We start from the raw sequence: 25339 nt of genomic DNA, 5'->3' as shown, positions 1-25339 counted from the left end.
TCTCCAGAGGCTAATGATCATACAGACTCAAACATTTGCCCAACAGTCAGACCGGAATCCAAACGATGATCTGAGTGCTGTGCTACTATAATAACACTCTTAAGCTGAAGAGCAGGGCAGAAGGCAGTGCTCGCTCTTATGGTCTGACATTTGTAAACCTGTTGAAAGCTGGATACAAATGACCCTGAATTCAGCCAGAGTGCTTGGTGCACTTTACTGTGGTCAGTTTGGCTGAAGTAACAATGGTCTGATATCCAAAAGGAGCTAATGGTAACAGATTTCTGATGCCCAATTGCCGATAAAATAAATTATGTTAAAAAGCGTACTTTGGTTCTGATGATTCTCTACAATAGCCTGCTAACACTAAAGGATACAAGCTGAAAAGTTCCCTTATAATCAAAAACATGGACAACAGAAATAGGATTTTGAGATGATTCAATATCTGACACCAAGATTTTCACTAAAACTGCACAACCAAATCAAAGTCACATCCAAACCTTGGATACTGCTCCCCTTTATTGCCAATAATCTGTATTTGTATCGCCTAGACCTCTTTATACTTCCCCAACAAAATACCAGAAGCTGCAAAATAAGCTCAGATACTATGAATCTGCTGCATGTCTCATTCACTCCTGCTATCCCAGACATAGAGCCCTATAAATAAGCAAAGGACATTAATTATTCTTGTGAGGGACGTAAGGATTCGACCTACACAAAGATCTTTGATAGAAATTTTCACATTGCAGCCATCGGATGAAAAAAACAAACAAACAAGATCTTGGATAAAACAACTTAATCAGATGCATGTTCTCCACACTGGCCCCCACAGAGAGGACACTGAGTGGGTGGGGATGCACTGCGGAGGAAAGATGTGTCATACTCACACCAGCAGCAGAAACTAATATTTGATTAATTATGTTGTAGTGAATGATGATGCCAACAAAATGATGTTTCACTTCTACAGTTAAAAGGCTTCTCATTTAAAAAATGTGTTGTAGGACCAAGAGAGATCTTCCTAAACTGGCAAAAGGTAAAAAAACTGCACTTAGAGTTCATAAATGTACAAAACACTGTATATTTTGCCTCTCATTTACCCATTCACACACACACTCGCATAACAATGACATGAAGGTGCCATGGATGACTTTTGCCTGACAACTGAGAGCAACTCAGGGTTCAAATGATCACATCACTTTCAAAGACGACTTTTGTTTTTCAGAATATATGCCTTGAAATGGTTAATTTACAACCAATTTGCGATGTAAGCTGCTCATTAAAGGGTGTCTGTGAGCAGTTTGTGCAACACAACATCCTATCTTTGACAGGAAATTAACCAGTAGCGATTCCAAAGTTCCAATCCCAAAGAAATCAATAACAAAATTTACTTTGAATGCTGCTTAATGGTTCCTAAATGAACATCACACTAGTTTAAAAACTGCAAACACCTACCATATATGCAACACTGTCTGTTTGCACCATTAGTCAATTTAATTGCATACAAGTCCTTCCGTCTCCTAATACTGATCCGTCTTAATAAACTATGAGTCCAGCATTATTCCCAGTTAACTTACGAAGCCACTACTGAGTTGAAAAAGACATTGTCTCTCAGCCATCACTATAATTCTTTAACAAGGATGGGATTAGATTTAGCTATAAATCCAGTAAAGCCGGCAAATTAAACACAAAATTATAAACTGAAAAAGAGACCATTGTAGCTATACGGTTATGATTACCTTATCTTATAACATTTGTCTGTGGTAAGTACAGCTAAACACAACACAACACAGACATGAGACTTTCAGGAAACTGCTTCCCAAGGCACGATATACATAGCTGACTAAAGTAATTTTTCTGCCCTTATATCAGCACTTTTCTGTGACGGTGATAACATGTTGGTACTTTTCTCACACACCTGGAGAGAGTCACTTCTCACAACAAACCTTCATGCTTAAAGTGGATGTACAGTCAGGCTACGGCTGGGTTAACCTCACCTAAAAAAGGCACAGTAACTATATTAAATCATGTAACTGTTAAGTGTTTACCTTGATAGACCAAGATGGGCGGTGGTGGAGGCAGATCCTTTACTTAAGAAAAGAGTACAAATATCACACTGTAAAAGTCCTCCATTGACAATCTGACTTAAAGTTTCCTGATTATACTTGCATACTGTAACTTCAAGTCACATTGAAAATGTCTGTTGTGGAGAGTAGATTGATTACACCTGGCCACAGACTGAGCTCCAGATTCACACCTGGCACTCATGAGGACTGATTAGCTTGGAGCTCCAGACCTCCTCCTAGCCCAGGTCCTCCACCACAACTCCTCCTCCTGCCACATCCCAGCAGTCGCATAGGTATATATACTGTATCTACAACCAAGACTCTCAGTTGGGACAGCTGATTTGATGTAACCAGTTCGCCCTGCTGCCTCTTTGTGATTTGTGTGTATTCTGGTTTGGTCTGTCAGTTCCGTATTCACTGAGGGCTGACTACGGACATTTAGAGCTTCTGTTGGCGGCTGCTAAGTCATTGTGGAGACTGTGGCTCCTGTTAGTAGTCCAACAACTTCAAGAAGAAGCTACTTTGTAACTTGAGTCTTCGTATATTGTGTGTTAAATGTGTGTGTTCAGAGGCACCAGTTTGGTTTAGCTAGTTTAGTGCACTGTTTGTGTTAGTTTCTGTTACTTCTGGTGGGTGTTTCTTCTGTGTTTATGTTTGGCTAGGGAGTACAGTTGTTTTGTATGGGTTTAGCTAGGTTAGATACTCTGTTAGCCTTCGTTCTTCACCAGTGTTGCTTTGCTTAGTTCGATCATTTCTATGTTGAATTTGCTACTGAGCAATAAATTACTTTACCAAACCAATAACAAAGCCCCCATGTTTTTACATTATTTATGGTCAATATTCAATAATTTTACACTCTATAAATATCTGAAAGATGCTATTCAAGTAGCTGCTCATGGAGTCGTTGCCACCCTCAGATACACGTCACCAAATCAACCAGCGAATCTTGAGGGTTCTTCTAACCTTAAAGTACTAAAATGTTAATGACCATAGCAGTTAGCTGAGCATGGCGTACGTGTGCACCTAATTTCCAAAAGCATCTTGGGTTGCAAGTAGATTGCATGATTTTAATCCAGAGGCATCTATTTATATTTATTATAAACAATCAAAAAAATTTCAGAGATTACTCAACCTACATGTTAAGCGACCTCACTGGAAAGTAGCTGCAGGCTCAACAATCAGAGCAGACCTCCAGCACATACTCATGTGGATCTAATACAACTGAGTGTATAGCACCTGCAATCACATGACTGTTCATACAATAAATGTACAAAAACTACTTCTCCCAGATTTGCTGTTTTTCATGTAAGATGGGACACAACTAAAATGGGATAAATATTAAAATAGCCGAAATAAAGTACAGATTTGCTGATCATGTGAAGCAAAGATGAGAGACGTGTCAGTGGCTGCGACAGACATCAAAGCCTTTGTTTTCTCTACCTGAGAAAACCAATGGCGTCGAAAGTAAAGTGAAAAACAACGATACTGCTCCTCTCCTCTCAGGGTTAAGTCTAACCAGCGTTTCCTTTTTACGATCTCCATCAACCACCGGACATAAACAGTGTGACAGAATGGAGAAACATAGAGTTTCCAACAAATGCAGCTGGGTTTTGCAGAGAAAAAGAGGCCTGACCTATTTTTCTGAATGAATGAAAATGACCTACGCTATGGGCCTGCGTGAATCTAAATTGAGTCACCAAGGGTATCCTGTGCAACAGTGTTCTGTTTGATTTAGAAACTGCTCCCTTGCTGATTGCAGGCAGGACAGGGGATGGCTGTGCCCACTAGGCCTTGTGGGGGGAATGTTACAAAGGCAGACGCCTCCAGGAGGCACGATGCTCCCAGACTCAGCACCAGACAGGTGAAGCAACACAAATGCAATTAGGTGCAGGAGGCTCAGACACACACGTGGACACACACATAGGCTGTCACTGAGGATATATGCTCACCAAAGCATCCAAGCTTGTGTCATATTTGGATAAAGACTAAAAAAAAAACCTGTCTGTCACGCTTAAACACACCACCTGTGGTTTCTTCAACCCTGACCGTTGCATCCAGCCAAACAAATATATCAAAACAAAGCTTTGGCAGACATAAAAATGCTCCACAGAAACATCATCTGCTGTAAAAACTTCAATGATCCCAACCATAAAAAAACATAATGACATGCCTTCTATACAGAAGCAACATATATCAAAGATTTGACATTTTCTATGGCACAAATTCAGCCTCAAAAACAATGTAATCAAATAATTTAAATCCAGTAAAGTTCTCATACCAGTAGCTCAAGTGTGAAGCAAGTGAGCAGTATCTTCTTAGTCTTGGTTGAATGTGAGTAATCCTCAAGCTTCACATCATCTACAGACTTTTGCCAGTAAAGTGGGATTTGAAATTTGGATTGATTCTTGAGTGTCACATAAAAGGAAGCAGATTGTGCTTTGAGAAGTCATCTTAGAAACCAAACAGAAGATGAAGAAATGCTGAAGTGGTTGAAAACAGCTTTTGAAAAACTCTTGGTTTAAATACGGCGCCTTGTTAGCTAATGCCGTTCATGTGAATCAAATCAAAATTGCTCATTAAGGATTATGTTTGTAAAACTGACCGATGTCTCATCCTATCGCAGTCAACCATAAGGCTTCCAAACATTCTTTCATGAAACCTATAACTCTGGGGGTCCCTTTAGACTACAGTTACAAGCACCTCTTCAGTGAGTCAGACATCAAAATCAACAAATGTAACACATAAATCCTTTCCTTGCAAGCAAACACTGACAAATCTTGCTTTGCAATAAAAAAAAAAAAAATCACAGGTAAATTGTTTCTGCACTCAACTTATTACAACACCTCTGTGGCTGTAGCTTTTCCCACAGCACAGAAAGAAACACCGGTGTAAAGATTTATTGCATTTTTATGGCACAAAGCCTATACAGTGTTATTTGTTTGTGATCTTGGAGCCACATCTCATATTTCCGCTCTCACACAAATTCAACAATGGCTTTGGGAGACAAATGTCCCCCCCAAAAGTGTCTATCCGACAGACATCAAAGCCTGTATACAGACTGGAGCAGAGTGCAGGGGCTCTGAGAAGGTGACCACCACCCACTCCACTCTTCCCTGTTTTGATGTGTGAGAGGAGCCCCTCTGCCTGCCCTGCCTCCATGGCCTCCAGCTGACCTCCCTCTGCCTGCAGACAGAACACTTAACATTGCTTCCCCACCTGTAGAGACGTCTGAAGAACAGGGCCTACTTCAAAGCCATGCAGTGATTGGGCCGTGATTACCACGGCCACTTGACTCGCTTCGTCTCCTCCAAAGGACTAAACTTTGTGGGAATCAGGTGTGGAATTCTTCGGAAAGGAAAAACAGACATTTAAGCGCTCCTCTGCTGGCGCTTTTATTCATTTTGATCATTCAGATTAATCTTCAATGAGACCAAACACGGCTACAGTGAGGTTCTCTGGTGCCAAATGAGTTCTGAGGGCGATTTCTCTGCTAAGGGTTTTGAAGTAGGCAGTGGGCAACTGGCACAGATGTTTGCAAAGGGATGTCATTTTGTATCAGCGGAGGAGCAGTTTGATAAAGCAGCAGTGCCTCGCTGACATGAAAGCCCAACTGAGTTCAACAACAACCGTCATCTCTGCTCTGCTTTTCTGTAGCTAAATGCCAGTGACAGGAACAGAATTCACTGTGGTAACTGATCAGGTGCCAAGCGCCCTCTCCCCAGTGCCCTGCTGCACTGAAGCCCTCTATGGAGTCTGGCATGGCCTGGCTTGGCCTGGCAGCCACGGGCCCTGCTTTGTAGCTCTGCCGCGACTACCCGAGCAATCTCCAAATCACTTGCCTACTGTCAGCTGCCCGTCTCCCAGACCCGAGTCGAGAATCCAGACACAGGTAGGCGGCCGAGTGAGTTGTGAAGTTAAAGATGGCCAAGTGATGCAAATCATCATCTCTCAAAAATGAGGAACCACGGTGGAGTTTATTACACTGCTGTTGTGACGAGCTCAAATGTAAGCTGGTATTAATGATAGATTAAAGGTTTTATTATGTAGGTCTTTGTCGGGAAATATGATTTAAAACACCACAGCAGTGAATCAGTGGCCTCACTATCTTTACAGGCAGACATAGTTGGTGGATACTGTGAACCAGGCCAGCCATAAAAGAAATATATGAGCACCAGAATGAAACCAGACAGCTTGAGCTTTTATTATCAGTCTGTGTATGTTTTAAGACGAGCAGCCAAAAGTGAGACTGCTGTTTTACAATAAGAAACATCTAGCTGTTGTGTATTCCACCACCATCTACATGTGAAGCCATCTGGCCCAAAATACACTGTGATGATTAATATTCCATGTCTGCAAAAAAGAAACCACAACCTTCACTGGTTCAGAGGCTCAAAAGGCTGACAGGTTGTTTATTTTCCCTGGACATGACAATAAATCCCCAGATGTAGGCTATGTTAGACTGCTACTGTATGTTCCCACATCACAAAGGTCTGTGACTAAGCATACAAGATCCATGTTTACAGCATTTCACTCCAACACTCCGGCTACATCCCAAAACCGTCGATGAGATTTGTGGCCTCGCTCCATCTGCCTTCGACCTAAAATGACAACAATGATGATGATACTAAAAACAGGTATTCGCACGGAACCTGAAGTTGAATGCATCGAGGCACGTACTCGCATAAAGGCAGGTGCACCTGTCTGCAGTGGCAGCCTTTTGTGTTCACTGTCAAATGAGCCATGCATCGCCCCCTTGTCGTGCCGAGTGTGTGGAGAAGACGACAACAAAAAGCGGGTCTGTGTGTCTTACCGTTGCGTTTTCAGTCATTGCTCCCCATCATCACGTTTTCAGCCCAGACCTCTGACGAACCGTTTATTCCTCTCAGGCTGTCTCGCTCTCTCCCTCTCTCTCGCTCATCCCCATGTCATGTTCCTCTGCTGCAGCAGAACCAGGCCCCGCCCCCTCCGCCGGGCGCACGACGTCAGCCGGTGACGAGCGCCGTGCACACGCCCTCACAGGCGCATCCACCATGGCGCCGCCAGAGGCCGCTGTGCGAGAACAAAAACAGGTGAGTGCAACTTTGATTTTTCTTGACTGTGTGGTGTCTTGTGGCTTACCTCTTTAGGAAAACGACTATTTATGATATATTAGGGTGACGTCTTGTTTTCCTAGAACATGTCCTGTTTTTATATCCTGTCCTGGTTGTTTTTTAATAAAGTCATGAAAATGTATTAGTTTACCATTGTTTTTCATTGGGCCATTAAATTGAACTAAACCTAATATTTTTTATTAGTTAGTTTTTGTAAGTTTGTGAAAGCTATTTTTGTTGAAGATGGATTGCTAATATAGCAGTGGTTTTTTCTAACATTATTTCTATCATTATTTAATTCGATATTTTTAAAAATTTGTCACAATAAAATATGCTGTAACCTCTGAGAAGCATGTTTGAATTTGTGTCTCTGGTTATAGATAATATTTTGTAATCAAACAATTTTCTAGAGGAGGCATATTTTAAATGTATTGAAATTATAAGGCATCTCTGAGTAAACTTTGAATATATTTGAGTATCTCATTGCCGGGCGAAGTGTCCTGGTTTTGGTAATCAAAATATGGTCACCCTATGATATATAAAGAAAACAAATGCCTGTTCTTCATGTAATGCAGCTTTATAGCACACTAATGATTGCTATAACATCATCATATGGTCTATAAGTATAACATTTATGTAAATAAAAGCCCAAAATTCAGGCACAACTGACAACAATGCACATTTTCTAAATCTCCACCTATGAGTATGTGTTTTGAAAATGATAATAAAAACAGCAGTATTCTTGAAAACTATCCAAAGAAGTACAAACACCTAATTTTCTTGAGACCAGACAATGATGCTTTTATAATCAGTAGTTTAGTGGTGCAGATGAGCAGCTTAGAAATGGCTTTAAAGTGGTTAACATGTAATCTTAACAAGCCGTCTTTAATTCACGGTTTCATACTTGTTCTACACTGTAAAAATGCTTGCAAAATTTACGGTGAAAAACTATCAAACCATGACAGCAAAAATCAGCTTTTTGGCACAGTTTATTTAAGACTGAATCACAGTGAATAAGTTAAGAAAATTGCATCTTTTAAGTTTTTTCTCTTAAAAAAACACATTTTACTACTTTTACACAGTAATTTATTGTGTGAAAAACATCCAGAATTGTAATTTTTGCATTTAGTTCTTGAAAAGAACACACTTTTTCATAGTTAAATGTACATACTGCAGTGCTAATAACAGACACATGCCATAATATTAGAAAAAGTAACATTTTTGCATTTATTTCATGTAAAAAAAAGAGTTTATCCCAGTCAAATTGATGTACTTTTGTGCTAAAAACAGACATATGGTTTCATATTTATGACAGCTATAGCTACAATTTTTGCATATAGAATAAGTCACTGCTAAAAACACACATAATAAATGTTAAATACACTAACTGTTGTGTTGATAATGGAAAATGCTGTAATGTTTATAACAGTCAGACAAATTTCATTTTATATGGTATTTTCAAGTAAATTTTCAAGTAAGACAATTTTTTTAAAGGATAAAACTTATATTTTTTTACAATAAGCACACTTTTAAACCGTAAAATCAACAATATCAATACATTTCTTTACCATATAAATAACAACTTTGTTTTTACAGTGTATCGTCTGACAGACAATATATAAACGAAAACAGCTTTTTGTGAACTCAGCCATATTAAAATGCAGTATGTGTGAGCACAGTGGAGAGGAGCGAAGCCAAACACTGGCTAAAACAGTGGTTGTTTTTGTGGTTTCATTGCCATCAATAATAAAAATCATCCACTTTTAGTCAGATGCTGACAGTGCATGAAGACTCTTGTGTTCACTCTTGCAGCCAACAAACAGCGCAACAATCGGTGGGCTATTCGCGTGTCTGATATATTTTAGAGTTATCAGAGACAGCTCCAGAAAGAAAATTATCCTGTTGGACAGTGAGGCACTTGCTCTTTCAGAATGGCTCACCTGGCAGCGACAGGAACCAAGAGGGTTGGACTATGCAAAGCTGGAGCTAGACTACCATTAGTTTCTCAGCTGGTAACATCACCCTGACTTGAAAAGTTGGGAGGCGGTTGTGGGGTGGGGCTTGAGAAATGGTAAGAATAAATGTCTTAATATTTACAGCTTTTACTTATCATCTTCAAGTTGTGCTATTCTAACATGTATTCATAACAGTAGATTTCAGTAGGGTCAGAAAGGTGCTCTTTAATATTTAGAACATGTGTATTGGTGTTTTGGGTTTTTCTTTAAGTAAGAATAAGAAATTTCACCTATAGATCAATGCAGAAAAGGCAAAGGTTGCTGCATAAAAATAAGCCAGAACTGCAAGAAATCAAGTTGTTGAAGGTTTAATATGATAAAAATCCATTTTGTTGAGTTTTATGGTTGAAATACTGCAATATTCTTTAGAAGTAGCCTATAAAATACGTACAAGTAGCATAATTTTCCGTTTTTTAAGTGTTAAGTCCTATAAACCAGTTATCAAAAATGCCTACAAATTCTGCATCAGGATTTCATGTTGCCATGACGCTGATATGTTAGTATTTCTGATTTATTGTTAGCTATATGTTAGCCAGTAAATTCTATCTAGCGGCACATGGGTGTTTCTCCCATTTTATTAGGACTATTGACTAAATGCTCACCGCAGTCCATTCTCATTGTCCAGTGTTTCACTTGAACGAACTGGTCCAGCAAGTTATTTCTGGGCTGGTGTCACAGAGCCCCAGATCGATCGTACCTGCTGCACGAACGCTGCGTTTTTTGGCGACAGGATCCCGACTGTTTGCTGCTTCTCTCACTTTTCACCGAAAGTCCTCGGGCTCAGCCATGAGGTCCTTCACCGCGTCCCTCGTCTTTCTCGTCTCCTGTGTCGGATTTATTGGATGTAAGCCGTCGTCGCTGTGCCCGAGCGGACAGTTCTTTCTGAAGAACCAGTGTGTCCTGTGTCATCCCACCTGCACCGAGTGCAACGGACACGAGCTGTTTGAATGCACTACCTGTGGAGTTTGTGAGTACGATTCCCCTCATAGACACCCAGCACAAAATATCATTATTGGCTTTGCTACAATGAAAAAGGTGGATTATATATGTACTGGATGTTTTATTTCTCTCATACGCTCCATATAGCTTTAAAAAAGTAGCCTGATGTAGTTTCTGCATTGATTTTGCCATCAGAAATTCAATATTTTCCATCATATTTGCATGAAATGTGAAAATACATAATGCTAGCCACTGGGCATGTAATTCCTCTGTTTTGTTTGCTGTTGTCTTTTTGGCCCCACAGATGCCAGATTGCAACAAAGCCATGCATGTCACAGACTCATTAATCCAGCTGGGAGGGAGTTTTTTTCCTCCCTTCAAAGCAGCACTATTTAATGGTTACCAAAGCAAAGCTGTTTAAAGGCTTTTGTATTCGACATGGAGCATTCAGCTCTGGTTTGCCATTTACTCTTGTTAAACAGTCAGAGACTGGCTGCAGAACTTGTTGATTTGAACAGGGGCACCTTTGAAATAGGTAAGAAAGGTGTGATCTTTTTTTTCTGGAGTTTCACAGTGTAATCTGATCATGTCAGAATGGGGCCTTTGTTAATCAGAGGAAAAAAATATCCCCTTGGGCTACAAGTACTGCTGTTGCAGCTCACTGGGTTTAACCTGCAAAACCTACAACTCTTGCTCTCTTTTCCTCTCACACTTTTCTTTTATTACATGCATATTTACATTACCACAATAATGCATGTGTGGACGCTGACCGTTTTAATGTACACTGCTGTAGATCATTTGTGTTGCGTGGACTTGGCGGTTTGTTGCCACATTTCTCCGGCTTTGATGTGGTTGAGTCTCTGGGAAGTGGAGGGGTAAGAAAGGCAGCAGCTTGCAGCCCTTCTCCTCCCTGTCTCACACATCTTCTGTGCAGTGCTGAGCAGATGAGACAACGCCGTAACTCGGCCGCTTCCACAGACGCCTCAGGTGCCACAGCTCGACCAAGCTAGTGGCAGGTGGGCGAGTTTAAATCATTAGGGCCAACACAAGACCTTGCCTCTGATCTCTCATCTGCCTCTGATTGTCCTTGTTTACATGAGTTGGAGCATCACCAGTTGTGAAGTTTTGGGCTTTATGTTAACAAGTCCTCTGTGTCCTCCTTACCCTCAGATGAAGATGGACAGGAACGTTTCCTCCACCAAGGTCGCTGTCGGACACACTGTCCCCGGGGACTGTATCCTGACAGGGGTCACTATGCCTGCCTGCCCTGCATAGCCAATTGTGAACTCTGCACAGATGGCAACATATGTGCCAAATGTCGGGAACACTACAAACTCCAGAATGGGATCTGCCAGACAGCACTGTGCAACATAGGTAAATGTAAAGCGGAGTTTCTGAGTGGGCTGTAACTTAAGACATTCATTATTGTGGCTTTCTGTTTCAGGGCAGGTGCAGGACCCAGATACAGGAGAGTGCATTGACTGTGAAGTGGGCTGCAAAACATGCTCCACAGGTAAATATGCTTACTGTATTAGGCCCTCAGCAACCATACTGTCATCTCCCCGATGTAATGAGGATCTGTGATGTATAATAAAATCCGGATGATAATGGTGCACAATGCTTATGAATTCTAATTAATCACCTTTTCTCCTTTGTACCCAGAAGACCCTGAGATCTGCAACAGCTGTGTTGAAGGTTACTTTCTGTGAGTCATTTTTTTTCTTGCCTCATTGTTACTTTTTAATAAGTGGACTTCTCGATTGTCTCATTCTCTGCTATAAAGTCAAATATAGGTGCTTTTTTCCCCCACATCCTTCACATTTAATATAAAGACTGCAACTACGGATTATTGTCAATATCAATTGATTGGTCTTATTTTTAAACTGACAAAAGTTCAACATCCAAAATTGTAAAATGTCCACTGCAGTCTCAAGAAAAAAGTCAAAGATATTCAGTATATAATCACAGATAACTCAGAAAACCAGCATATATTCGTATGTGAAGTAATGGAATTCGAGGATTTGTGGTATTGTTTGCCTTAAATGCTTAATTAGTGATCAATATTTTTTGCAAAAAAAGAATATTTGAATGGACTAGCTGCTTTATAATGCAGTAAAATGTCTCTTTGTTGGTCTTGTGACATAAAGGAGACATCATTTCGCACGGCGCTATGATTTATTCATACAGTTTTTCTGCAATTTTAAATTATGGACATTAAATATGCTGCCAAGAAATAATTAGCCTCCGAATGACCTTGTAATTGTTTTAATTTTCATTGGCATTGCCTTGCTAGATAAAGAGTTGGGTAAATCAATATGCAGTATGAGGGGAAATGTGCCACACTATCCACTGAATTGTTCAGCAGAATGTGCTTGGTTATTCTTCACACTACAAGAAATTTCACCTGGATTTCTGTTTACAGAAGCTTATCACTCGGACTCAGAGTGTAACACAGGTTGTGGAGCTAGAACAGACCTCCAATTGTGTACTTCTCCCCCGAGTTTAGGCCTCCTGGTATTGTGTGAGTCAGGTTACCTTCCATTCGGAGTCTTCCACTGTTACCTGAGCTATGGTTTGAGCTCAGAAGAGACCTAACAGAGTGTGTTTCTATGTTTTATGTGGACAAGAGAGAAAAAGAGAGCTCATATAAGTGGAAAGCATAGCCAGTAGCAGTTGTGACTATATAGGGTGCGCCATCTTGATTTCACTGACTGCTCGTGTGAATCACAGCAGAACAACGTTCAAGGAAAATCAACCACTTCGCTGCACCCTCCTCCTTTTACTGCTGTTATAGGCGCATTGAAATACGCAGTCTTCTTCCGTGCATCTACTTGTGTAACTTTTACTTTGATAGTAATGGTTTTAGAGATTTGAGACGACAGGCCATCTCAGTAATTCCTGTGGCTACAGTTCTTATTACTCTCCCATGTGCAGCAAACACCACTAAAAGAAACCCAATATAGGATGGGGCGATTATAAACTGGAAGAAGAGCCTCACCGTGATAGATTGTGACAGCTTCCAGCACTTAAAGAAATTCCACTATTTGAGGTTTTGCTAGTAGTAATGAAAAATGTTAAGGTTGGACAGCTTTGGCATCGCTATGAATCAGTGGGGCCAAAGTTACTCCTTCACAAAACACTGCCTATTGAAAAGAATCACAGCATGATGATGGATGCTTGGTATTTATTGACATTTACTTTACTGCCTAAAGAACTAAGGATGTGCAGTTAAACCATTGCAGTGATTTATCCTCAGTATGGCTTAAACCATTAATTTCCTCAAGCTTTTTTAACTTAAGAGACTACCTGCAGCATGTTTTTACCCTTTTCGAACTAATTCATGGAGCAAAAGACCTAAACAAAAGTTGCTTTGGAAATGCAAATGTGCTCTCTTGGAATGGATAGTCCAATATTTGCACAGAGGGATTCTTAAACATCCTGCAGATTCTTAAATGGAGTACTGTTTCCTGGCTAGAGATAGGGCCTGGTATGGACCAGCTGCTATTGTGAGTCAGTTGATGGATGCAGTGTGGCGCCTCCAGCTGTTCCTCCTCAAACAAGCACCACATCTTAGCACCAAATCCACGGCAACACAGTAGGAAATGCAGCTCAGCCTGTCAGCGGTCAGATTCTCTCACATAGGAAGGTGGCAGAGTGGGCAGCAGAGGATCTTATATTATATAGAGTAGTTTTTGTGGCTTACTGCCGTTTTTCCTGTTTCATTTAAAATGGAAAGTCTTCAAAGCAGGAGCCAGTCTTGCTTTAAGGTTTTATGCACGATAGCTTTCCAACTGCATATTTCCACTGTTTTAGGCTATTTTTTAGGTCAGACGTCTCATATTTAATAACTCAGTTAAGCCCCGAAGGACAGATAGAATAGGTTAATGACAGAGATCACCCCATACCTCGGGGCTCTAAATAAAACACCAATTAACTTTCTGCCTTAAGAAGAGAAAAGAGCCACAGTAAGCTTGACAAAAGGCAGCCTATGTTATATTTTCTTCTCAGTTTGCCGTCCTCACTGTTGTTTGATTGAATGCACCTTCTGCCAGAGGGGCGTGTTGAAGTCAACAATACAGCTGCAGGTGTGCTATGGACGAGCACAGTGCATTTTGGGATTACCTCTTGCATGTGGTATGTTTTGTATTTTCCCTGCTTTCAGTTCATCTTGCTGAGGACTGGGCAGAGGCTGAGCTTTGAAAGGGCCATTAAATCCTGATAGTTGTCATCATCTTTCTGATGATTTCATTTATGTTGTTCTGCATGTTTGCTTTACAAAATAAAAGCGGCTGTCTTTTGTTTAATCACTGTGACAACCAGTTTAGCTCAAGTAGTCACTGACATTACCCCCCACACCCAGCCCAAGTCAAGATGCAGACAATTGGTTTGCTAATTGTTCTGAATTATAAATCCATAACAAATGAATGAATATTGTGAGTGGCATTTGATTTTAGTTTTTGAATGAACCTTTTTCTGTAGTTTCAGACACCAGTGTCGCAGACATTGCCCCCAGAGCACCTATGAGGACTGGGGCAGGGGCGTCTGTCTGTCCTGTACAGCACCATGTGAAGACTGCAGGACTAACACACACTGCCTCGCCTGCCAGTCTGGTTACTTCCTCAATGGTACTAGAAACAGAGAACAATCATTTCAGTATTTATTTTGTTTACTACTAGCACACTAAAGGATCCAGGTAATCAGTTTGTCCCATACCTTACTAGAAGAGTTTGCTTACTATACTCTGAAATCAGTGTGTTCGTGAGAGTGATCAGTCATTCTTGCTAAAGACAAATGATGGCACTCGGAGTCTTCATTTGACTTGCAAATCATGTTCGTGTCAGCAAATCTGTAGCATAAGATATGCAAATGCATGGTTTATGCAAACAAGGAATTAGGATTTTGTTGTGATTCCCTATAGGCATGGGAGAAAAAATGCTTTGAGATTGTAAATAAAGCCTAATAAAAATGATATAAATAAGGATCAGAAAACACATTGCCACTATCAAATTTATGCTAATACATACAGGTACAAATTTTACAGGCATGCGAGTGTGTCAGACTGAATCCATCGTTGGCAATCAGCGTCCACCTTCTCTAGCCACAATGTTAAGTTTCAAAATATCTAGGTCATTGGTTTGTGCCTGGGCAGTCAGATGGAATTTGGAGAGGGAGTGATGGTGGAAGGGCAGGCAGAGAAGGATTTAAGCTACTGTGGACTAAATTGAGGAACGAGTAGATCATTGTGTGATCAGAACTAGTTAAAACACATATTGTGTTTTACAAATAAAATAGGTGTTTAGTGAAAATAGCACTGCTTTCAGTAAAGCTTTCCTAAATAATTACAGGATAAAAATAAAGTACAATAGATATGATCTGTTGTTTTGTCTCTGCTTGGTTTTTCAGCCAGCAGCTAATACAGATGAAGTGTTGTCATGGAAAATAATGTCACAATAATAATGTCACTTCCTCTCTGTACCTCTCAGAGGGTGACTGTGTTAAACAGTGTCCTCAGCAGACCTTCAGTGATTCCAGTGGGTGGCGCTGCCAGCCTTGTCATAGCTCATGCCAGTCGTGCCACGGACCTCATTCAACAGACTGTGACCTTTGTCTTGGAGGGAATCTTCCTCTGCACGGACAGTGCCCTCAGGTTAACTGCCCACTGGGACAGTACTTTGATGGTAAGTGGAACAACCATGATAAAGTCTAATTTTAGCTGCTAATCCTGATTTAAGTGTTGCCTTTTCACAGTTTAGTACATTTATAAGCTGGTCAGTTGTATGCGATTATCTATAATACAGTAAAACAAAGTGGGCTGAATGGTTGCCAGGCCTCGTTGCAGTCATAGATTACACTGACAACATGCTAGTTGACTGGCTGATTTCCTGATGCAAATGATTATTTTTGTCCTTTGTGTGACAGTAGAGGTCAGTACACTGTCCCAGGAAAGTATAGGGATTCAGCGTATCTTGCTTAGGGACACTTTAGCAAGGTGGTTGCTTGCTGCTGAGAGTGGAACATGAGCCCTGCTGAAGGACCTCTAGGTTGAAGGACAGCCCCCCACTCACTTTGCTGCATGATGCACATGTACTGTGTCACCTTTCAGTCAAGAGTCATTTTAATGGAGCAAAAAGCTCCTCTGCCTCAAGCACCTGACTCTCTAAGTGCTTACAGCTCTCGGATACAGTACTCCATTGTTTTAAACTATATTTACTAGCAAGCTGATCACTTACATTTCATGTCTCATTGGTTTTATTAGTTGCTTCCCTGTGTCAGTCTGGCGCTCTTTGTCAGGAGCACTTGCTATTTATTTAAGTAATTTTTTTAACTAATGACTGGTGACCATTGTAAGTAAAAAGTTTAATTTGATTTTAATGTCAAAGCTTTGTGTTGTGTTACCAGAATAATTAAGTTGGACATTTGCAATTTAATACATTTTTATAGCAGTAATGGCTTTAACCATATACTGAACAACTACTGAACATAAGTGGTTTATATGACATAACAGACAGATAACTAAACTGATAGCTATATCGACTGATAGATCAATACATAGATAGATCACCAAAAGACATAATCGACCATTGTTTTTGTGTATTTATTATAAAATCTGAAAAGGACAGAGTTTTTAAACCCACAATCATCAAGCCAATGATTCTATAAAGTAAATAAGAAAAGCTCTTCTCGATATATTCTCACAATTTCATAATTTTTTGTGTTAACCACCATTAGAAAATGAAAAATTTTCATACACAATAACAGACACTTTGAAGTTGACGTAACAGTGGTCTGGTACATGTTAGAGACAACACAACGTGGCCTGCACTGCACTCTGCTGAACAATCACTGACATCTAGCACCTTATTGTTGATCCATTTTAGCAATTTGTACATAAGGAACAAGATGTTTTCAACTTGTTTTGCTTCCCTCTAGTGGTCAGGATAGGTGAAACTTCCTGGACTTGTCTTTCAGGTTCTTCAAAGTGTTTTGTCATTAGAACGTCAAGATAAATCCAGTTGCGTTTCTCAGAAACTCTTAGGATTACACAGATCTGGATGGCTCAGAATGGAAACCTCTGTATCAATAGACTATTTAAACAAAGATACTATTTCCATTCCAGGTAAGCAGGGTGAATGTCACACATGCGATGCATCCTGTAAGACCTGCTTTGGCCCACAAGCACTTGATTGTTCTTCTTGTTTCAAAGGTACAAATATTTAATCTTTTCTGCTATTACAGTGAATTGAAACATCCTGGTTTCTTATTGTACATGCCGTGTGTGCATTTGTGCATCACAGGATTTTTTCTGGATCAGGACAGTTCCTGTGTAGCTCACTGCCCTTCTGGCTCCTATGCAAACTCTGCCACTCAGCTGTGTGAGGACTGTTCGCCAAATTGTGAGGCCTGCGTGGACACCAGTGATACCTGCATCAGCTGCTCCAAAGGCAGCTATAAACTTATTCTCCACCAGGGGCGGTGTTGGTCAAATTGCCCAGAGTAAGCAGATGGATAAAACTCAGCAGCAGAATGAAAAATAAGCTCTGTATTGATGATATGTTCTTGTTTGCTCTCCATGTCTGATCAACTGTCCCCCTTGATTTAACTTTCAGAGGTTTCTTTGAGACAGCAGAGGGGTCTTGTGAAGCCTGTGACAGCTCCTGTCTGACATGTGATGAGGTCAAGTCCCAGTGTCTATCCTGCGCTGATGGATACTACTTGGAGAGTGGCATGTGTAGACTCAACTGTTCCCTGCGGACATACCCTGCAGATGATGGTACCTGCAGACGCTGTCCTGCCCACTGTGACGTTTGCTCAGACGACAGGACCTGTTTCAGTGAGTTATTAGCTTTATGCACAGCTAAGTTCGACACATCTTTAATCTGTATTACAACTTTTCCATCCATCCTCTATATCAGGAGTGTCAAACATGCGGCCCACGGGCCTAAACCGGCCAGAGGGTCCAATCCGGCCCGCAGACGACTTTGTAAAGTGTAAAAATTACAGAGAAGACATCAACAGCAATTTGTAAATTTGTAGAACTATAAATTTAAAATTATTTCTAGTCCATGACAAGTTGTGTTGATCATAAAGCAAGATACTGCATTGCTCGTTGTTCTTTTGTCATTTTGTTTCTCATTTTTGTGATACCTTATCTTGTGTTTGTTGTTCTTTGTCTAACTTTTATCGTCTGTCTCAAGTTTTTTTTCCGTTTTGCTTCTCATTTTTGTGTTTCCTTTTTGTCTTGCTTGTGTTTTTGGTCTCATTTTAGTCTTTTTGTCTTTTGCTTTATTCATTGTTTTGTGCAGTTTTTCTCATTTTGTTTCACACTTTTGTAAATTTTTGTCTCGTTTGTCAATTTTTTTGTCACTTTGTAACTTTTCTGTCTTATTTCATGTCATTTTGTTTCTCATTTTTGTCGCTTTGTATCTCATTTTTGTAATATTTTGTCTTATTATGTCTTTTTTTTGCCTTTTTTAAAAATAAAATACTACATCATTTAGTTCCAGATACCTGTGACTAAATGTTTTGTGCCTTTGTAGATACTCTTTGATCTGTAAGTTGTAATGTGTAGATGATAAACTGAGGCATGAAGTTGCTGAAATTGAATTTGCATTTCTTAACAAATTTCAGGTTGTTCATAGTGCTTTGCTAGAAAATAGTTGATTAAGTGTGGACATTTTCAGAATGTCTTCCTTTTAAAACAAAGGAAAAATTTGGAGTTGTTGTTAATTTATAGGTTAGTATGCTGTGATTTTACTGGTCGGGCCCACTTGATATGAAATTGGGCTGAATGTGGCTCCTGAACTGAGATGAGTTTGACACCCCTGCTCTGTATCATTCTAGAATGCAGCTTCCTCTACTTGATGCTGAATGGTGTGTGTAGGGCCAGTTGTCCCCTGGGCTTCTACGAGGACATGGAGGAGGGCCGCTGTGGTCAGTGCCACCCGACCTGTGGCAGCTGCTCAGGTCCCCTGGCAGACGACTGTGAGACCTGCTCAACCTTCAGTCCCAAGCTCTATAAAGGTGCATGCACCAGGGACTGCCCTGCTGGTACTTACTATGAGACTGCAGCTACTGAGTGTCAAGGTGAGCCTCTGGAGTCATAAATTAAATTCGGTTAGATATTTAAAAACAGCTGTCAAAACAGAAAAAGCAGGGTAGAGTTGTTTTATCTCCTTTCCTAGATAAATAGTGCACAAAATGTCTTAAAAAAGCATAGGATTCCTACTGTGGATACTGTCAAGGATTAGAAGGGTGCATATGAATTAAAAACACAAAATGTTAGGGAATTCTGCGATGCCAAGAGACAAACGAGGAGGTAGATTCAGGGACACTGGAAATTCAGATGGCTCAGGTTGAGAATAAGCTTTACTGATATCAGGAGAAATGATACAATGACCAACGCAGTGATGTGAGCACTGGCAGCATCAATTCTGGGGATTCTCTTCAACTTTGGGTATATATTCAGTTTGGAGGAATGCCATATTCAGATTACGGCCCAATATGGAGACAACTTGTCTGCTCCGTGACGTCAGACGAAACGATATCTAATCTTAAACAAGTCATGTTTTTCCAACAACAGTTGTCTCTCTCTCATGTATCTTCTTTTGCAGCATCAGCCTTTCTCAGGGTCATATTAGGGACAGAGAGGGCCTGAATGAGCTCCCAGCCTCAGTTTTGGAGAAGTGAATAGAAACAGAGGTGTAGGATAATTTAATGTTATCTATTGGTTCTACAGCTTGATTTAAGGTGATTGTAGTTGACAGATGCAACCTGCATAATATTCTGGGATATCTTCAGCTATCAGCTGCGAGGAAATAACCCCAGTAAGGGGAAAGAGAGTCATTTTTCCTTCACATGAAACAGAAAAATTGCAGAAAGAGAAATGTCACTTCCAAATGCATATCTTAAGTGATTTTTCTAAAAGAGACTAGGTGAAATTCTGCTGGTCAGACTTGTGAAAGAGATTTGAACTGACAAGGCCCAGTCGACTAAAGTTTAATTCAGCTTTAAAAATACCTTGTAGATCCCTGACTAACTTTGTGCATAAGCTTAAAGGAAAGGCACTGAACTGAACTTACAGGAAATCAATCAAGCAGTGGTAGGACTGAATTTTCCCTCTACAATCTTGACAACCAGGAAACTTTTGATAAAGACAGCATGAGCAACTGTTTGAAAGAACTATTGTCTGCAACATCGCCACTCTACATGCATTCATTTGTCAGGACTATTCCGGCTTGGAGATAATGTTGTATATTATTTCCTTAAAATGATAACCCTTCACCTCTTAAACATGGCGGTGAACACGCCGTCTTTTGTTCATGGTCTGCTTTTCCAATGACGCAGTCCGACTTGTTGGATTGTTTGCAGAGTGCCACCAGACTTGCATGAGCTGCAACGGCCCAGATGTAAAGCAATGTACACAGTGTCAAAAGGGATTAGTGTTGGATCCGAACACGCTAATGTGTGGCGTGACGGGTGACACCGCCTGTCCACCACGCACATACCTACACGACGACCAGTTCACCTGCATCGGCTGCCACCGGATGTGTTACTCTTGCGAGGGGCCGGGCCATGATGAATGCCAGACCTGTGCTGTCCCCAAATACCTCCACAGTGAGTATTTTCCACTAATGTTTAAGGGCATGTATGTACAGAGGTGGTTCAGGGTGTAAACAAAAACCAGCACAAAACAGACGATTTAAAAGTGCAATATTCGTGTAACGATATGAAGGCTGAAGTATTTGTTAGCTCATTATGTAACTGACAACAGTCTTGCTTTTACCCTTGATGACTGATGAATTTCTCCCTGACCCATAGATCTGATCAAGTTGTCTTTGCATTTAATGCCCTCGGCACACCCTAAAAACCGTCTTCATGATGATGGTTTCACAAAGGATATTTCATAAGTTTGTTTTCACTTAAACAACCTGAAGTACTTGAACAACACCTGAACTGACTGATGCAATACACATTTAAGTATGAATACACACCTAAGGGTTATGTGCACACTTATGCAGAATCTGAAACTAAATTCAGTTCATAGATGTGACTTGATATTGAAGTGGATTTATTGAGAGAAGTTAAAGTGACAGTGGAAGAATTAAAAACTAACAAACTAATTGGGTTTTGAACCAGTCTCTTTCCCTTTGACATCTGCTTTTTGTTGTGTTGACCGAGTCATCCACTTTCACCACCCTGTAGTTCTACAATAGACCAGAAAAGAAGAGGAAATACAGTCAAATAGATTAACAAAACACACTTGTCATTAACTGGCTGAATATTTCACCTCAGTTTCTTTGTCTAAATTACACTGGATAAGTTTAAGTCTCAACAAAGTGTCAATAAAAACACTGAAAAAGAGAACAGAAGTAAAAAAGTGTTACTGATAGCATTTAGTTGAGATTTTAAATATTTTTCTTTCTGTTATTTCTCAGACAGCACCTGTGTGAGTGAGTGTCCAGCGGGTACATACGCCACCAGGCAGGAGGCTGATGGAAAGGAGCTTGGATTCTGCTTTCCGTGTGACCATGTTTGTTCCACCTGCACTGGGGCATCAAATAGAGATTGCCTAACCTGTTCTCCAGGATATTTGCGTCTTCTTCAGCTGTGTGTCACCCACTGTCCCACAGGGTACAAAGCTCCATCACAGCCTCAGAAATGTGTACTTTGTATTGACACGCTATATCTTTTAATGTTCTGGTGACTGTAACTGTTACTTGACTTGTCAGCTAGAGATCTTCTTCTAAAAGCTTTTTTTTTCAAGTACATGACTTGAAAATACATCAGGAACTGTGACATATTTTTTCTCCACAGAAATATTACAGACTCTTACTATTTCTAGAATACAGATCGTATTGCTGTTGGAAATCAGCCTATTCTACAAAAAGAACCGGGCTATTTCCGCCCAGTTCTTTTGATGGCGTAGCCAGGAGACTTCTTCATAAAATCAAAAGTATTTATCACAGCAAAACTGAATGTGCGATACAGAGCTCTGGGCCTGAATCCTCTGTCCCTAACCAACAACAAGTGTTCAGTCAGTTCGAATGGAATCAGACTGCTAACTGTACCTGGCCCAGTCTTCTTCTACTCTAACAGCGTGTGCAGCTATCTAGGTAACGTTGCTGGCCGCCCCCTCCAGTGCTGCGTTGGTCCGCTCTCCTCTGTCACAGCTGATGTTTTGTCGTTATCGCTCTCGTAGGAATGACTTCACCCCTGCAAAACAAGATTAGAGGCTGCACACACAACAAGCTCATGTTGTTTACTGATTACGGCTTACGTCAAAAAATGTCTGTACTTTTATTATCAATCACTTTATGTCTTGATCATCCTTGCATTCAATCACACGAGTAAGTAAAATAATGCATAAGCTCCTTCTTATCGATTCTGGACTTTTCTTCACTTTGTTTCATTACAGTCACACCGTGGTAATGATGCTCTTGACCTTCCTATCCCTCAGAACCAATACAACTCTTTAATATGCACTCTTAGCAAATTATAAAACACACCATTCCCCACATTGCCGACCCCTAAATACAATTTAATACCATTTAACTTTAAATTTACCACAAGTATAGACTTACCCTTATCCTGTGACTGTTTTCATTTTATATCTGCATAAATCAGAATTCTGTGTACAAATCTGACTTGTTGGTGTTGATAACTGTATGAATTTCTTCAGGTATTACAGGGAGGGTTCCCACTGTAAGAAATGTGACCAGTCCTGTGAGCTGTGTACAGGACCAGGCCCCGAGTCCTGCAGGGCCTGTCCACCTCCTCTTCTAGAGTTGCAGGGAACCAAGCTGTGTGTTGAGCGCTGCCCACACCGCTTCTATCAGCTTAATGACATCTGCAAACAATGCCACACTAGCTGTCAAACCTGCACAGGTAAGCATATGGTTTCAGTGTGTCAATAGTGGTTATTTGTACTTTTGTGTCACATATCAGATAACGTTTATGCATGCGTGTGTTTGCAGACGCCTCACCTCAAGGTTGCATGACGTGTGACTGGGGCAGCACCTTAAAGGACAAAGTCTGCTATCCACGTTGTGAGGAGGGCCGATACTTTTCAGAAAAGGTGCACTATGATACATATACCATACTGCTTTATGTACTATTGATTTTGGAGATGTACAGGCAGGGAAATGCAAAGTGATTGTTTCATGAGATTGTGCAATGACAAGACATGGTTAAAAAAAAAGCCTTCAAATGTACAGAAAAAGTTGAATATAAGGAGGTGTGAAGAAACTGTGAATCTAAAGTGCAATGTGCATCGCGCAAGATTTGTAATCCTCTGTGTGCGTGTGTTTTTTGCCTTTCTTAAGAGCTTGGGTGTGTGTGTGCATACATCTATAGGCTATATACATATTTACACTGAACCAGGATGCTATAGCTGACAGATTAAGTGCTACAATTTGGATTCAGACCTGAGAGCAGGAGTCTTCCTATGTTCGACAGTCTGGGCTGAGGAGGGTTTTCCATACATATCATGATGATAATATTTTCAAATGTTAAGTGTTTCTCTCTTAATTTTGTTTTGTACATGTCTACAAATACAAATTGGTCACATAAATTTCTCCATAAATGAGTGCACTACTATAAGTCATTAATATGTGGTTCTGTCTGGATGTTATATCCATAAAGGGAAGGCTGCTGCTGTTTACAAATTTACATCTAAGTAAATAATTAAAAGAAAAACAGCACATTTGTCAATCAGCTTCTTAGTTTAGTGGAAGTACTTCTCATTTTATTGCTGAGGTTAGAATAATTTTGGTTATTTACCATAAGATATTTCTGTTTATGTGGGTTTTCTTGGCTCTTTGTGATGGATAGAAGTTGGTCCGGTTCAGTTAAAATGATTTGGTGTCAGCTACTTTGTGTACCAATCAGACTGTAGCCAAATCTGCCAATTTGACACTGTTTGCTTGTGCTGACAGGCCACTGTCAGTCAAATATATTCAAACCCCAATTCCACAGGTGCAATAAGCAGATTTGCTTTTTTATGGATGAAATGGTTGCTAAATATTTAATTAAATAAAGAATAAATGCATAAATATTCATGTTTAAGTGAGCAAACGCTACATTTAAAGGTGCTTCACAAAGTTAAACAAATGACGGATGCTCGCTGATACTCAATCTGAAAACTACAATCGTCTGCAATTGTGTGACTGCAGGAAACCTGTGAGCCTTGTGACCGCTCCTGTCGACACTGTACCGGCCGCAGACCTGACCAGTGTCTGACTTGTCACCGAGATTCTGCTCTTCACGCCGTGGAGAACCGCTGTGCTCGCTGCTGTCAGGCTGGAGGGAATTCCACTAACTGCTGTGTTTGTGACAGCCGCTCAGGTAGAGATGTTGCCCATCACATGCAACATGGGACTGTTTGGATGCAACAGTCTGCTGACAGTGTTTTGTTTTGTTCTAGCACTGTGTGTGGAGGTCCCTCGACCCAAGTCCGACCAGGAAACGGACATGAACATGTCCTCCAGAGCTCTGAAGCACACCTCGGTCGCCTTGCCCATTGCCCTGCTGCTGGCAGTGGGGTTGGCTCTGGCTGTGTTCGTTTTGGTCAAGGCCCACGCTAGGAAGAGCCTTTGCTGGAACCAGAGCTATGAGAGACTGAGCGGCAGCGCCAGCATTCACATGCCCCACGGTGTGCCTGAGCCAGACAGCGGAGATGAGGTAGATGTGGTGTACACCAGCAGAGGTGGCTCTGTATATCGACATTACAGCTTCATCCATGAGCAGGACACAGATGCAGACCAGGATGCGGATGAGAACACTTGTCTTAGTCAATCATAAGTGCATCCAAACCAGAGCTTGTAAAACTGTAACTAAGGAAAGTATTGATGGTGCTCAGTGTCAACACTGAGAGGTGAGTTCAAGGTAGCCTAGTTAATGATAAGAAGAGGATGTAGTGTCAATTTTACTTTGATAAGTCTCTCTATGATTTCAGTTGTTGTATATTTTATTCTACAAAGTGCCTGTATCTGTATAATGCACATTCTTAGATAAGTGAGTGAGTAAAGAATGAAAAAAATACATATATTTGTGTAAATGTATGTATATTCTTTCTTAATTTGATATTAAAGAGGTATTTGTGAAACAGTGGACTGGTCATGTTTAGTATGTGAAATCTTCATGATTTGTTGTAAATACATATTGAACTTATTAATAATAATAATAATCCTCATATAGAGAGCGCCTTTAACACAGGGAAGCAAAATTAGTCCTAAAA

The 25339-nt window shown here is 40.5% G+C and overlaps 2 protein-coding genes across 5 annotated transcripts in view; one reads left to right on the top strand and one right to left on the bottom strand.

The window, feature by feature from the left end:
* Positions 1–7036, bottom strand: part of otud7a (OTU deubiquitinase 7A) — a 42080-nt gene extending 35044 nt beyond the window's left edge. Inside the window, exon 1 of the mRNA XM_022190643.2 lies at positions 6871–7036. The gene's annotated coding sequence lies outside the window, so the exon portion shown is untranslated. The remainder of the gene's footprint in view (positions 1–6870) is intronic.
* A 1655-nt stretch (positions 7037–8691) lies between these two features.
* On the top strand, positions 8692–25212 carry LOC110948894 (proprotein convertase subtilisin/kexin type 5). Of its 4 annotated transcripts, XM_051952615.1 has the most exons (17): positions 8692–9221; positions 9791–10132; positions 11275–11478; positions 11549–11617; positions 11767–11809; positions 14584–14729; positions 15588–15782; positions 17222–17308; positions 17400–17598; positions 17712–17935; positions 18946–19188; positions 20473–20718; positions 21540–21735; positions 22784–22989; positions 23079–23179; positions 24276–24447; positions 24527–25212. In XM_051952615.1, the coding sequence occupies exons 2-17, from the start codon at positions 9952–9954 to the stop codon at positions 24901–24903; spliced, it is 2889 nt and encodes a 962-aa protein (XP_051808575.1). In that variant the 5' UTR covers positions 8692–9221; positions 9791–9951; the 3' UTR covers positions 24904–25212. The 4 variants fall into 4 exon arrangements, with proteins under 4 accessions (XP_051808575.1, XP_051808573.1, XP_051808574.1 ...); XM_051952613.1 differs by lacking the exon at positions 8692–9221 and having other exon boundaries at positions 9676–10132; positions 11770–11809; XM_022190657.2 differs by lacking the exon at positions 8692–9221 and having other exon boundaries at positions 9677–10132.
* Positions 25213–25339: the final 127 nt, after the last annotated feature.

Source organism: Acanthochromis polyacanthus, chromosome 8 (genome assembly GCF_021347895.1).
Source record: "Acanthochromis polyacanthus isolate Apoly-LR-REF ecotype Palm Island chromosome 8, KAUST_Apoly_ChrSc, whole genome shotgun sequence".
In the NCBI taxonomy this organism is placed as follows: Eukaryota; Metazoa; Chordata; class Actinopteri; family Pomacentridae; genus Acanthochromis; species Acanthochromis polyacanthus.
The sequence above is the reverse complement of the archived record's forward strand: the minus strand, read 5'-3'. Positions and strand labels throughout refer to the sequence as shown.